At 32.9% G+C, this 13,333-nt stretch overlaps 1 protein-coding gene across 2 annotated transcripts; it reads right to left on the bottom strand.

Annotated features, from left to right (window-relative positions):
- Window positions 1-3,395: 3,395 nt before the first annotated feature.
- On the bottom strand, window positions 3,396-12,258 carry LOC134242689 (sodium- and chloride-dependent glycine transporter 2-like). 2 transcript variants are annotated; one of them, XM_062724792.1, is made up of 14 exons: window positions 12,210-12,258; window positions 9,944-10,097; window positions 8,576-8,707; window positions 8,046-8,382; window positions 7,714-7,846; window positions 7,447-7,581; window positions 7,184-7,287; window positions 6,643-6,767; window positions 5,662-5,774; window positions 5,102-5,230; window positions 4,828-4,927; window positions 4,465-4,565; window positions 4,090-4,260; window positions 3,396-3,925 (listed from the first exon to the last, which is right to left on the bottom strand). In XM_062724792.1, exons 2-14 carry the CDS (start codon window positions 10,092-10,094, stop codon window positions 3,794-3,796), a joined length of 1,863 nt encoding a protein of 620 aa, XP_062580776.1. In that variant the 5' UTR covers window positions 10,095-10,097; window positions 12,210-12,258; the 3' UTR covers window positions 3,396-3,793. The 2 variants fall into 2 exon arrangements, with proteins under 2 accessions (XP_062580776.1, XP_062580775.1); XM_062724791.1 differs by having other exon boundaries at window positions 12,043-12,212.
- Window positions 12,259-13,333: the final 1,075 nt, after the last annotated feature.

Below are 13,333 nucleotides of genomic sequence, written 5' to 3'. Positions count from 1 at the left end.
GACGGACAGACAGACAGACAGACGGACAGACGGACAGACAGACGGACGCCGGACAAAATGTGATCAGAAAATCTCACTTGAGCTTTCAGCTCAGGTGAGCTAATAAAACCGTTTGTATCTTTAACAAGAGCCCATGGGCCTTATAGGTCACCTGAATATCATGCAACAACTTTCCAACAATTGAATTTGATTCATGTTTTAAACCAGAGGCAATGAAATTCACAATTTTGGAAGAGGCACCATTGCTTATCATAATTAAACACTCAGCATGCTTATTTTGGTTACTTAATACCCAGAGGTAGATCAGAGTAAGAAAGAGAAAATGCATTTCCACTTTTAGTGAATTTCAGGGCCCCTGGGTCAGGGCTTCTTGTGCTAGGGCGGGTCCACAGTTGAGATCCCCATCCCACAGGAACCACTGACGCTAGGGCCCCATCTTTCAAAATTTTGGAATTTTTAAAAATTTTATTTCATCATGCTGTTGATTAATACCGAGGAGCAGATTTCAAAGCATTAAATTATTCCAGACTATGCTACCCTCCCCCCAAGTACCTCTGTCCCAGGGGCCAGGAAATTAACCATTTTTGGAAGAAGCAGGTTTTTTTGTCATAGATATATACTAAGATCATTGGCATTATACCCAACAACAAAGATTTTAAAAATTTTCAAAGAATCCATGCATTTTCACTATATAAACATTAGAGCCCCGCCCTAACACAAGAAGCCCTAACCCAGGGACCCTGAAATTCAAAATTCTCAAAGAGGCATCCTTCCTCCTCATAACTATGTACATAGTTCATTGGTTAAATATCCAGGTGCAGAAAAGAAGAGTTTTAAAGAATTTACGCATTTTCACTATATAATTAATAAAGTTCCGCCCTAACACCAGAACCCCCAACCCAAGGGCCATGAAATTCACAATTTTGGAAGAGGTAGCCTTATTCAACATAACTACGTTCTTGGTTAGTTTATTAAATACTCAGGAGCAAAGAAGATTTTCAAAGAAATAATTCATTTTTTACTATATAATCTATATAGCCCCGTCCAAGCACTAGAACCCCTGACCCTGGGGCCATGAAATTCACAATTTTGGAAGAGGCAGCCTCATTCAACATAACTATGCACTTGGTTAGTTTATTTATTGCCCATGAAGAGAGAAGAAGAATTTCAAAGAATTTTTGCATTTTCACTATATAATCTATATAGCCCCTCCCTACCACTATAACCCTGGGGTCATTAGATTCACAATTTGAAAAAAGGCAGTCTTATTCAACATAACTATGCACTTGGTTAGTTTATTTAATGCCCACAAACAGAAAAGAAGAATTTCAAAGAATTTATGCATTTTCACTATATAATCTATATAGCCCCGCCCTAGCACTAGAACCCCTGACCCTGGGGGCCTTGAAATTCACAATTTTGGAAAAGGCGGTCATTTTCAACTTACCTATGTAGTTGGTCAGTTTATTTTATGCCTTGGAGCAGAAAAGAAGAATTTGAAAGAAATAATGCATTTTCACTATATAACCTGTTTAGCCCTTCCCTAGCACCAGAATCCCTGAACCTGGGGCCATGAATTTCACAATTTTGGTAGAGGACTCAATGCTAATTACAATCATACCAACAGTTTGACTGCTTGATGTCCAGGAGTAAAGAAGAAGATTTTTAAAGAATGCACTAATTTTAGTGGTTTTTGCCCCACTCCCAGGCCCCAGGGGGGCAGGGACCATGAAATTCACAAATTTTGTTTCCCTTAACCCATAGATGCTATATTCCAAATTTGGTTGAAATTGGTTCAGTGGTTTCAGAGAAGAAGCTTAAAATGCTCAGATGTTAACGAACGACGCACGACGACGGACAAAAACAGATAGCAATAGGTCACCTGAGTTTACTCAGGTGACCTAAAAATTCATTCGTGCTATTTCTCAAAATCATTTGAAAATTTAAAATAAGAAACATTTTTACAAGTTATTGTTAAGCAATTTTTTGATTGTTCATAAGCGAATCCAACTAAATTGATATTATGCCCTTTTAATTGAAAATTTGGAGGCATGTAGTTTTTGCTTTATCCGTCTGTCAATCGGAATGACCAAAACCTTAAAAACCTTCTCTATAAACTTTTGATTGTTTGGAGATAGGATATTCATTATTGTCGAGTAGAGCTTTCATAATATATTCACGTATGTTATGCATTGTGGCAAACCCTTTCTTTCAGTATTACCAATATATTTTACTTTGACCATGGAATCTGACGTATTTGTGCAAAAAATTTCCAAACTTTAAACTTGCCCATTTATCACTTCATCGTTTCTGGCTAGAACTTTCATTGTTAATGATGAAATATATGGAGATAACGAACAGTATTCAGGCTCAAAAGTTCTCAGCAATACAAATCAAGAGAAGAACAATCAGGGACCTCAAAAACATAAGACGTGGTATAAGGTGCAATGTAAGTTATTTCTTGTAATAAAAAAAAGACAAGCTTGCAAAACTGCACTCTTGGCAATACCGTTTGAAAAGTTAGTTCGATGGCTTTCATATTTCAAATTTTTATTCATTGTGATAAGCCCTTTTGCTGGTTTTTTTTTAATTCCTCAGACCCTTATTTATTGTCTACGGATATTTCCTATCATTCGATCTTGTCAATGAGCACACGACGGGTATAACTCCTACACAGTGGATGCTTTCTTCTCTATGGCACTGATCCCACCTTTGGTGTTTTAGAGATCTGTGTTCCTCTGCTTCTGATTTATATATTGCATTAATGGACTTTTAAGCATAATTTAACTATCTCTTGTCTTCATACTAGTATTTGATCACAGTAAAGATGATCACTTGAATTTTGGAAAAAATCTTAATTCTACCCGCATGGTAAAGTCTCCTGACAAATATATAAGAAACAATTGTACATAATATTATGGATGAACACAGCGATCATGTTACACGTTATCCTACAAGGACAGAAACTCGATGATTGTCTTTATTCACAGTTTTGTTTTTTGTTTTTTTGTTTTTGTTTTTGTTTTTTTTTTGTTTTTTGTTTTTTTACATTTTTCAAGTTTCGCCCCTCAATTTTAAGATAATCTTTATATAATGAAAATGTAAACGATTTATTTTTTACTTATAATGACAATTATTGTTTCAGCAAAAGCTAATTGGGGTGTAAGCTTCTAGTACTTAATATTAGCTGATTATATTTTTTAACAGATAATTGTCAGAAGACCTAACCATATGAGTAGAACTGAGTACACTAATTAGGTGAATGTGATGAAAGTTATCATAATTTTTTGTGACTATATCATTACATTTTAGGTTTTTTTCACCCACTTTTGCTTATTTGAACGTTTTATCATGCACTTTTCTTCTAATAGATACATTGAAAAACAAGGCCGTTTAATGACATTTATTTAATAAAGCTACATGTATACATTCACACACACATATATTTAATTTTGCAGTATTTTCTATACAAGATTTATGTAATGCATTGGTAAAATTCATTTAAACCTTTTTGTTTTCCATTCACTTTGGATAATTATGCCGGATGTATAAAAGCTTAAAAAAATAAAACAGTTTATGAAACATTTAAAAATTTTGCGTTTTTTCTCAGACAACCCTTGGATTTTCAAATGTAAACGGTAAAATTAAATGTCATTAACATAAAGTTTATTTTTATGACGGATTTTATCATTATAATAATAATTTATAACCTAATTTGAATGTTAAACTATATTTGGAGCAAAAAATAAAATCTCTCTTAGGTTTTGAGACAGAAGCTATAAGGTTCCTTGGTCTAAACTTTTTTCCCAAATATGTTTCTGAGAATGGTAGATTTAAAGTCTTCAGTTCTGTTTTCAATTCTGTATTTCTCCGATTTAGAGACTGGTCTCCATCTCTCTGAAGGTTTAAAGGATGAACATATTTTCTGTAAAAAAAAAAAAAAACGTAATAAAAAAAAAATACAAACATAAATTTTAAAATCATTAAAGCTTTTTAAAAACATTACATTTTTCATACATTTTTTGGTCGATCTGCTCTTTTAGAATTTTAAAGGAATTAAATCAAATAAGCAGAGCATGCTAACATTACCTCACATATAGTTTCACCTTTAGACCGTCTTATGGCACGTATTGCACAGATTGGTAAAGGGATTATGGGAAGGAAGGCTATGGTCCAGCCAATAGCCCTACCGTACATGGGATACGTGTAAGAACCAACCATTGGTGGGCGATACGTACTTATAGAAAATGCTAAAAGTATCTGTAAAAGATTCAGATATTTTAAATAAATATTTTATCAATGTTAATTTCAGAAAAATAAACTATGAAAGATAGCCCCGTTTATATAATCTCCATTCAACATTTTTTTAATAATAATTTTTTTTTATTTTCTTTAGATTTATACATTATAACTTAAATTGCAGAGTTAGCCAAGTATAATGTGAAAGATCGGGGAAAAACTCACCACTAACAGAAGGGGCGTTATGACACACCATAAAATCCTCATGTAAATTGGTACACCTCTTCCAATCATCATTTCTATATCACGTGACAAGTTATCTGCCCCTAATATGCAAGGTACTAGTAATTAAATACAAATCATTTACTCATCACGGCTTTATCCTTGTGTCATTGCATTAATAACCCTTGCATCTAAGTCCTGTAAGGACCCTGTCCCAATAAAATTTGCTCTTTTTCACTAAAATGTTTTTAAAAAATCTGAAATGACTTGCAGATATAATTTTGCAGCCCTTTATTGAAAAAGTTCAATTTTGAGACAAGAAGAGTCAAATAAACCCTGCTTTAGAAGTTGTTAGAAGGCAATTACCATAAATCCAGCCAAAAATTAAACACTCAATAAGTCCAAAGAGAGGCAAGCAAAGGACTGCAATGTACCAGTCTAACAACTGAAATATGTAGATTCCACACTGAAAGAAAAATTAAACAGTTACATGTATTATAATTTCACTTGAATGAGGCTTTTTATATATAATAGTCCGGCAGAGGTAAAATTCATTACAAAGTTAACGTTGATCTAACTATTTAATTTTTTCCGTGATTTTTATTCCAGCCGTATGATTCAGTATAATTAGAAAGCTTACCCCTGTGCATAGAATTAATCCAACCAGAAAGAAAAACAGACACGAAACCATTGACAAGAGTGGCTTGTGATTCCGCATGCGAGGAAAAATATCGCTGATGGCGGTCAAGCACGTTTCAAGGGTCGCGAACTGTGTTAATAAATTAAGAATATAATAAAAGAACTAATGAAAAAACATTAGCCTTGGTGTTTATAAAATTAAATTAGACAAATGTGTTCTTGTAGAAATACTAACAGATAGTAAATTATCTGTATATATATTCAATGAAAAGAACAATGTTGCAACGACAAGTGCAATATCCTAGCGATAGGCCATACAGGAGATCCAACTATCTGTGTTCAAGTATACTAGTATACAAATACCTTATCTTACAACGATGCATAATATATTCAAATATGTTTTACATTTAACGAAGAAAATGAAAAATTATTTGAATTTAAAATTCGTTATGAATGTAAGGGAGACCATCTTAAGTTTTGAAAATGGTAAAATAATTTTTAATAAAACAAGGTCTTTGGAAATACCTGAAATGCGCATTTTGCTTATTTCGGATACAGTACCTGGCTATCTAATCCAACAGTAAACAATGTTAAGAAGAACAAGGCAGCCCAGAGATTTGGTAAAGGAAGTAGCGAGAGAGCTTCTGGGTACACAAGAAAAGCCAGTCCAGGACCTAATGTGAAATCCGAAATAAATTAGTTTAGTTTGGAAATATTGGTTTCTATGTGTTAGTAACAGATTCAGTGATTATTTTATATTGCAATATTAAATTGATGATTTATGAAGAGATGGGTTTTGTATAACGTTTTCCACCCCAGAGGTATTTTTTTTTTTGTTCGCCATCTCTGAAGTAAAACTATACATGTACCAGATAATTTCCCTTTTGGCTAACGGGCTTTAAACTGAAATACATGTATAATGGCAATAGTAATTAATTTTAAAATTCTAAACTTATTCATCAAAGTAACTTTTATTGACATATGTTCGTAAAAAAGAAAAACTTTTGTATCGTAACTATATTGTGTCAAGTTTAAACTGGTTGAATAATAATGACATCTGGACTTGTTGACCTCCAATATGGCGTATCGTTTTAACACAGTGAATGCACATTATGATTTAGAGATAGATATCGAAAGTTAGATATGCCATTACTTTACTTATATACTACTTAATTTGTTCTTTGAATGGTATTGAAGAATGTTAGCAAGAGATTTAAAGTTGCTCTTTGCCCTTTTTTCTGGTTTTAATGTTTGTATTTGTTGGTACTTATACCGTATACATAAGAGGAAATTTTAGCGAGACGCAATTTTAGCGATTTGTCCTTAAAAACTGGTAATTTATTTCTAGCGCACATTAAAGAAGCTATTACAAATAAAACGAAATTAATTTTTAGCGATATTTAATTTTAGCGATCTCGGCACCCTCGCTAATAATGCCAATATTAAATTCTCGCTAAAAATTCTACTTATACGGTATTTTGCTTTGCTCAAGAGAGAGAGAGAGGGGGGAGGAGAGAGAGGGAGGGGGGATTTTGTTCCTACCTGCCTGCACCACTTCATCCACTTGTTTACCCGCCACATGTGCCATGTAACCAACAATGGTGAAAATGGCAAACCCCCCGAATATACTTGTTCCTTCACTGACCAGAGTTAAAATTATTGAATCTCTAAAATGTAAATTTATTATGAGTTAATATGAATACAGTTTAAAATTTCTAAACTATCGATAGTAAATGAGTTGTATTTTATATAAAACCATATCTTTCAACATTGTATATATTAAACGTCATTTCAATGTCTAACCTGACTGGTTGATATACGTTTAAAAATATAATGATTAACTTCTGAGAACAGAAACAATATTCTCCAGGATCAAATAATCTAGCACCAGATACATTACTTGACAAGAGCCTAAATATAAGCGAATACAGTTCTCTGTAGATAATTATGAAACATTTTTTGTGTATTTTAAAATACCCAATCTGTATATTGCACTGTTGTGGAACAGGTTTACAATGGTTTTCTCCAGATACAAAATTTACACTTTCCCCTAAATTTATACTCAAAAGCTAGTTCTATTAACCTATAGCAGTTATTGTTGAATTTGTTGAAGCTAGCCATTGTAAAAAGAGGTCCCCATCCGGGTCCTAAGGAATAGAAGACTTGGAGTCCGGCTTCTAACCATACCTATGAAAAAATCATTGTTTTACTCAAAGGTTTATAGCTATGAGGTAATAATTGATACAAGAGTTACGTGTATACGAATATAAAAACTTCTTTAAATGAGAAAAGCTTAAAATTATATGCAAACTCTAGTTTTGGGTTCTTTTTATACTGTGTGCTTACTTGAACACTGGCTAGTTTATCAAAGTCTGGTCTGATATAGAAAAGGATGCCATCAGTTGACCCAGGAAGAGTAAGGCCTTTAATGAGGATTACGGTCAATAACAAATATGGTAAGGTCGCTGTGATATAAACAACCTAAAATAAGTAGTTTTTCCTCATTACTGTATAAATATGTGGGATATCAAACCAAAGGATTCCTTTTTCCCGTTAAAAAGTGATTGAAAGTTAAAAAAAACAATTTCAGTCAATGTATTTGTCTTCAAGTACCTTGCCAAGAGATTTTATTCCTTTTATTGCACACAAACAAACCACGATCCATGACACGAGGAAGCAAATTGTAAGGCGCCAGTTCAAACCGCCAAAATCAAGAAGTCCCTCCGACAAATCGAGAACACGGTTACTGCATAAATAAGTTTGATTACGATGTACTTCTTTACGTAAAACATTTATACCTTTCTGTTTTTATGGATTTTAGTAGAACGTTACCAAGTGCATGTAACAATAATAAGCAATGTTTTAATTTGGAAAAATTCCAACAACTCACTGTACAATATTTAATAGTGGTTTAACAACGATCAATTATTTTAATTGTCACTTACAACCAAAATTCCTCTTCACTTGTTGAGCCAAGTGTTGTTTCTTTTGTCATATTCTCAACAACAGATGTAGTAAGGTTGTTGTGATATGTGATGGAATAACTAGTTGTTGACAAGACTGACTTTTCGAACACAGCGTCCGTTGTTCCATTTGTAGCATGCCGTGAAGATATTTGTGAAACGTCATGGAAACATTCTAGAGTGTTCCAATCGTTCTTGCAATCTGCCCATGGTAGAGGCGAGAAGAACGAACTTCCGAGATAGAAAACGGTCCAGGTAATGATGATATTGTAGTACAGGGTTAAAACAAAGAGAACAACGAACATTCCCACTCCAACTCCTTCGTAAATATCAAGTAAATATATATCAAATAAATATACTTTTTTTTATATAATTGATATTTTGATTTTTAGCAATGGCGTATACTACACGTCAACGTTTATTTGCAACTCAAGGTAATGTCTTTCTAATTTCATTTTGATTTACATGTTCTTTGTTTTCTTTTTTCTTTTTTTAAAAAAGGGAAAATTCACCTTCAAAAATTGGACAAGCCGACCACACATGAAAACAGCTCTTTCCTGTGAATTGTCCTACAGAGACCTCGAGAAAATACAAAGGAAGACCAGCAACCAGGAGGAAAAATATAAAGGGAATCAGAAAAGCACCTGCAATATCATGTATATGCAGTTTTATTCAAGTATGATGCTATGATAATCAGTATTTATTAGATCTATTTACATAAATGAATGAGTATAAATACTTTCATCCATTTAAAAAATATAAATAAACCATCATTTGCGAATCAATATCTGACATCTTGTGCATGCATATTGCATTGACCTTTGAGAAAATAGCGTAACCTTGGTTCAAGATGACTTCCCTTCTAGACATAACACTTTAACTTTTCTATCGCCAACTTCTCTTATTTATAAAGCAATATACATGTACTCTTATCACCTACATATGGGGTTTTTGGCTTCCAGTTGAATCAGTTGGTTCGATACAAAAAATGCTCTCGAATTATTTCTAAAGCGAGACAAGCTTTTAACAAACAAGTTGATAAAACAAGAATATCAACAGTCTCGTTAAAACTAGTCATTTGGCAAGTTCTTTGGCTGACACAATGTCCTTGTCAGCAAATACAATCTATTGTTATACCTTTAAAAATTTGTTCCTATACAAATCTATACGAAAACTGAGACTACCATTTTTAATGTTTTGCTGAGCAGGCATAAAAAAATCGATGTTGGACCGCTGAGTGAGATGTTGGACCGCTCGGAGAAATGTTGGACCGCTTACGTCACAGAATGGGCGGAGCTTAATATCATTTTCATTCGTTAGTGTTAATCATTGACAGACCTTATGTTACATCACAGAATACAGTACAAAAACATGTATGTCAATAAAATAAAATGAAAGGTATAACAAAACATTTATTGACAGAGTTCCTGCGTTTTGTCGGAACCAAACTGTCTGCCTGATGCCGTTCTTGGGTCCGAATAAATGTAATATTATATTATTTGGTCGAATGCTGACAGGCGTTTTTAATACTACTAGTAATTCTCAAGCCATTTTTACACATTGAATGGTCTATGATTTTCTGTTCTGTTTCCCGATCTTGACAAGGAGCACACAGCGTGTGTGACTGGTCGACAAGGAACTTTTTTCGCCATGGCACCTGGTCACCTTCTGATGTTTTATAGATCGATTTTATTTTTCATTTGCTTCACAATTCATTTTTCTTCTTGTATACATATACCAAAATTTACTATGTAAAAAAAAATACTTATAGTTATTTCTTGGATTTTTTTTTACAAATTAAATATCCATGAGCCGAAGAGTTTATACTTAGTAGGTTGATCATGTCCTCAAGCACTTCTGAAAAGACCATTTTAACTTACCTCCTCCGTTTCTCATACAAAGATACGGAAATCTCCAGATGTTCCCCAAACCAACACAATAACCAACCATAGAAAGCATATAGTCTAGCTTTCTTCCCCATCTCCCTCTCTTATTTTCTAAATCATTTGGTAAGTTGTCCGCATCGCCCATTATCTGAAAGATCAGACCTCATTCATCATTTTACAGATCAAGGAGCATGTTAAACATAAACATAATATTTTTAGTGATTATTACCAATATAAAAACATTGATGTAATTAATCTACAAAAAATATATTAAGTAGTTTCTAGTATTACTTTTGTTTCTATGTTGATATATTGAAGACAATGAAATATAAATGTACATGGAAAGTTTTTTTTCTAAACATTGAATTCTTTTACAGCTTTAACTTCTCTTTTGTGAAATACGAAAAAGAGGTTACCTTAACTTATATATTCCAGGTAGTTTTCATTTTTTGCAAATAATTTTTACTTTATAATAAAAGACCAGTTAAAAATATAATTACTTCATCATTTTAAAAGGCAGCATGATTTATTTTGAATAAAAATGGATATCCTTCTTTGTCAAAATGTTATGGTATATACGTAATATTCTACATGTATTTAGTGCAATATGATTCTTTAATATATGCCTTTTTACTTCGTATACATGTTATTGTGATTTTAAACGCTGTGATTAAACCCTATGGATTCTAATGCGACATAATTTCAGGGTAAGCTAAACAAGATTAAGCAACATAAAGATTGGTAGAAAATTATCTTTTTAGTCTTTATTATCGGGGTCTTTTAGAATGACACAGTTGTTCATTTTATAACGTATGTTGTCATCAATCTTTCTACATGAGTATTGATGTTAAATGCTAACATACAGAAATGTAATAGGATGGCCACGAAATTAATTAACTTCCGCGTTTCCCCAATTTTATATATTTTAATGTACATTCTGGTTTGGAAAACCCCGAAAACGACTGTCTATTTATCAAATTCACATGTATCCTGCACTACGATTTAGGCTTTACTTATTTATAAAATCCTCGGTATAAGATATAAAATGAAACAAAATACACCGATTTTACGATTGCTTTGATATTTTTTAAATAAATTGGGTTGGTGTATATATTCGGCTGCTACCATACTTAACCCTTTTACTTTCCAGGGGGTACATGGAAATCTGATGTTTTTCCCTAATAAATATTTATGAGATTTTCCTTAACAAATCTAGTGAAGCATGAAACATGGAGATAACAAACAGAAATATACAGCTCAAAAGTTGTATCCTTTCAAATTCATTGGACTAGATAATTCCACGTCTAAGAAGACAAAGTTAACCTTCCATACCACATAGCCTGACACATCTGTTTCATATCTGGATATTTTTCTAGAAAAAGACTTAATGTATTCCTACAACCAAGCTTTATTAAAAAAGTGGTGATTTTAACTTTTCAATAGTCAACTACCCTTACTTAAGCAGCAATATTCCTACATAACCTGCATACGAAGTTCATATTTCTCAGATGACTTGATTTACTAGAGCGTGTTCTACTCATGAACAATTTCTAAAACGAAGTAGGGCAGTTATTTACAAACAAATTGATAAATAAATAATATAAGCATTCTAGTCTATTAGTCATCATTTCGTTAGTTCTGTGATGCATACAATGACCTTGTCAGTATATGGAATTTATCATTAAGTCAAATTCTGACTGATGTTTGTCATACTAATTGTTAGACTATTATTTACACACTTAATTGTCGATATAAGTTTCCGTTTTTCCCCGACCATGACAAGGAACACACGGCCGTCTTGTCGGCAAAGGATGCTCACTCCTCCATGGCACCTTATCCCACTTTTGATCCTTTAGAAGTAAGTGTTTGCTCTGCTCCAGAATTTGTATTGTTGAATGGACTTTTGAGAGTGAATGCTTTTCGTTATCTCCATACTAGCATATTTTATTTCACAAATTAAAAATTACATCTTCCCGACAAAGAAATCAGAAACTCTTATCTTCCATTTTTAAACAACACATTCCCCATAACAAATTTGCGTAAACGGGGGTTTTTGGTTCTGAAGGCGAGTTTAGCTCAGGTTCGCTACATACTCTGTTGCTAGTTCTCATATTAATAAGAATGAAAGGACGTAAGCTCCAATCTTGCATTTAAAACATTAAATCTGCTGTCAGTAATGAAGAACTGTCTTCCACTACATTCTCTTAAAATGTAACATTTTCTTCCATAAATCCTGCATTGTTATATTTGACATACTTACGGTCCGGTCTGATCAAATGTTTGCAAAATTCAAAATCAAACACCTTTTTCTGCTACCCTGTCATGCGACATCAAGTCTAGCTGTATTATTTGAAATATTTGGCAAAGAGCCAAACATCAAATTTAAACTAGAAATAGGATAATCGTGTATGATTTTAAAAAAAAAGAATATTTGTAATGGAAAGTCTACCTGATGTATTTAGAGATATGTCATTTTAACGAGAGATTTTCGAGGTCTAATAAGTTTAACCACTTTTCAATGGGATTTACTTGTAAATTGCAGTGCCACTCAAGCAAAAGAAATATCCAATAAATATATAGATTTGAACTTAACTTTTAAGCTTCAGAACTTTGTCTATTGTTGTCAAATTTCGCTTCATTGGATATTATAAAAAAAAAATTAGTTTTAAGATGTTATTGAAAACGTATACGTATATCTAATTTAGCCTTAAAATCGGTCTGAAACACATCTTGTCAGTTAACACTTTAAGCGATTCCCTAAACCAAGCATTCGGACATAATATTCATAATAATTCATAAGTCAAATGCTGACTGACGTTTTGTATGCTTATTGTTCGGCAAATACACACTAAATTGTAAACGGATTTTCCAGTTTTACCCGATTATGACACGGAGCACGCGGCGGATGTGACCAATCGGCAGGGAATCCTCATTCCTCCTTAATTGGCATTTGAACCCACCTCTGATGTTTTGGAGGTCCGTGTTTGCTCTGCTCCAAATTTGTATTGTTTAATGGACTTCTGAGATTGAATACTCTTTGTGATCTCCATACATTTCATTAAAACCCACACAACTGGTAAAATAATTATTGGAGTAAGTGTGGCCCCCATTCTTAAAGGGAATTAATCTACCAGTATTTCATGTATATTAAAAATTCCAATGTAAGACTTCAGTCTTCTATTGTGAATGGGGGCCATTAAGATTTGAACTAGCTTAAATCTGTCCTTTCTGGGAATGCAGGCATGTAAATAAACCTAATCAAAGATATATATTGATATGTTTGATCTGAATACTCAGTATATTCGAGAACAGTATTTGCATGATTTGAGAGTTTTGTATATTGACATGATTAATATTGATCTTGCTGTTAATGCAAAGAAGATG

The sequence above is a fragment of the Saccostrea cucullata genome, unplaced genomic scaffold, assembly GCF_032062105.1.
Source record: "Saccostrea cucullata isolate Sc308-1 unplaced genomic scaffold, CSIRO_AGI_Scuc_v1 ctg138, whole genome shotgun sequence".
Taxonomy (NCBI): domain Eukaryota; kingdom Metazoa; phylum Mollusca; class Bivalvia; order Ostreida; family Ostreidae; genus Saccostrea; species Saccostrea cuccullata.
This window is presented reverse-complemented; position numbering and strand designations above follow the sequence as displayed.

Excerpts from the sequence above, each read along its gene's own strand:
- LOC134242689 (XM_062724791.1), bottom strand. The coding sequence starts at position 12,099 with ATGCAAGATTGGAGCTTACGTCCTTTCATTCTTATTAATATGAGAACT. Across the intron at positions 8,708-9,943 it reads TTGTATGAGAAACGGAGGAG|GTGCTTTTCTGATTCCCTTT; the intron begins GTAAGTTAAAAT and ends ATGATATTGCAG. Across the intron at positions 7,288-7,446 it reads ATAAACTAGCCAGTGTTCAA|GTATGGTTAGAAGCCGGACT; the intron begins GTAAGCACACAG and ends ATTTTTTCATAG.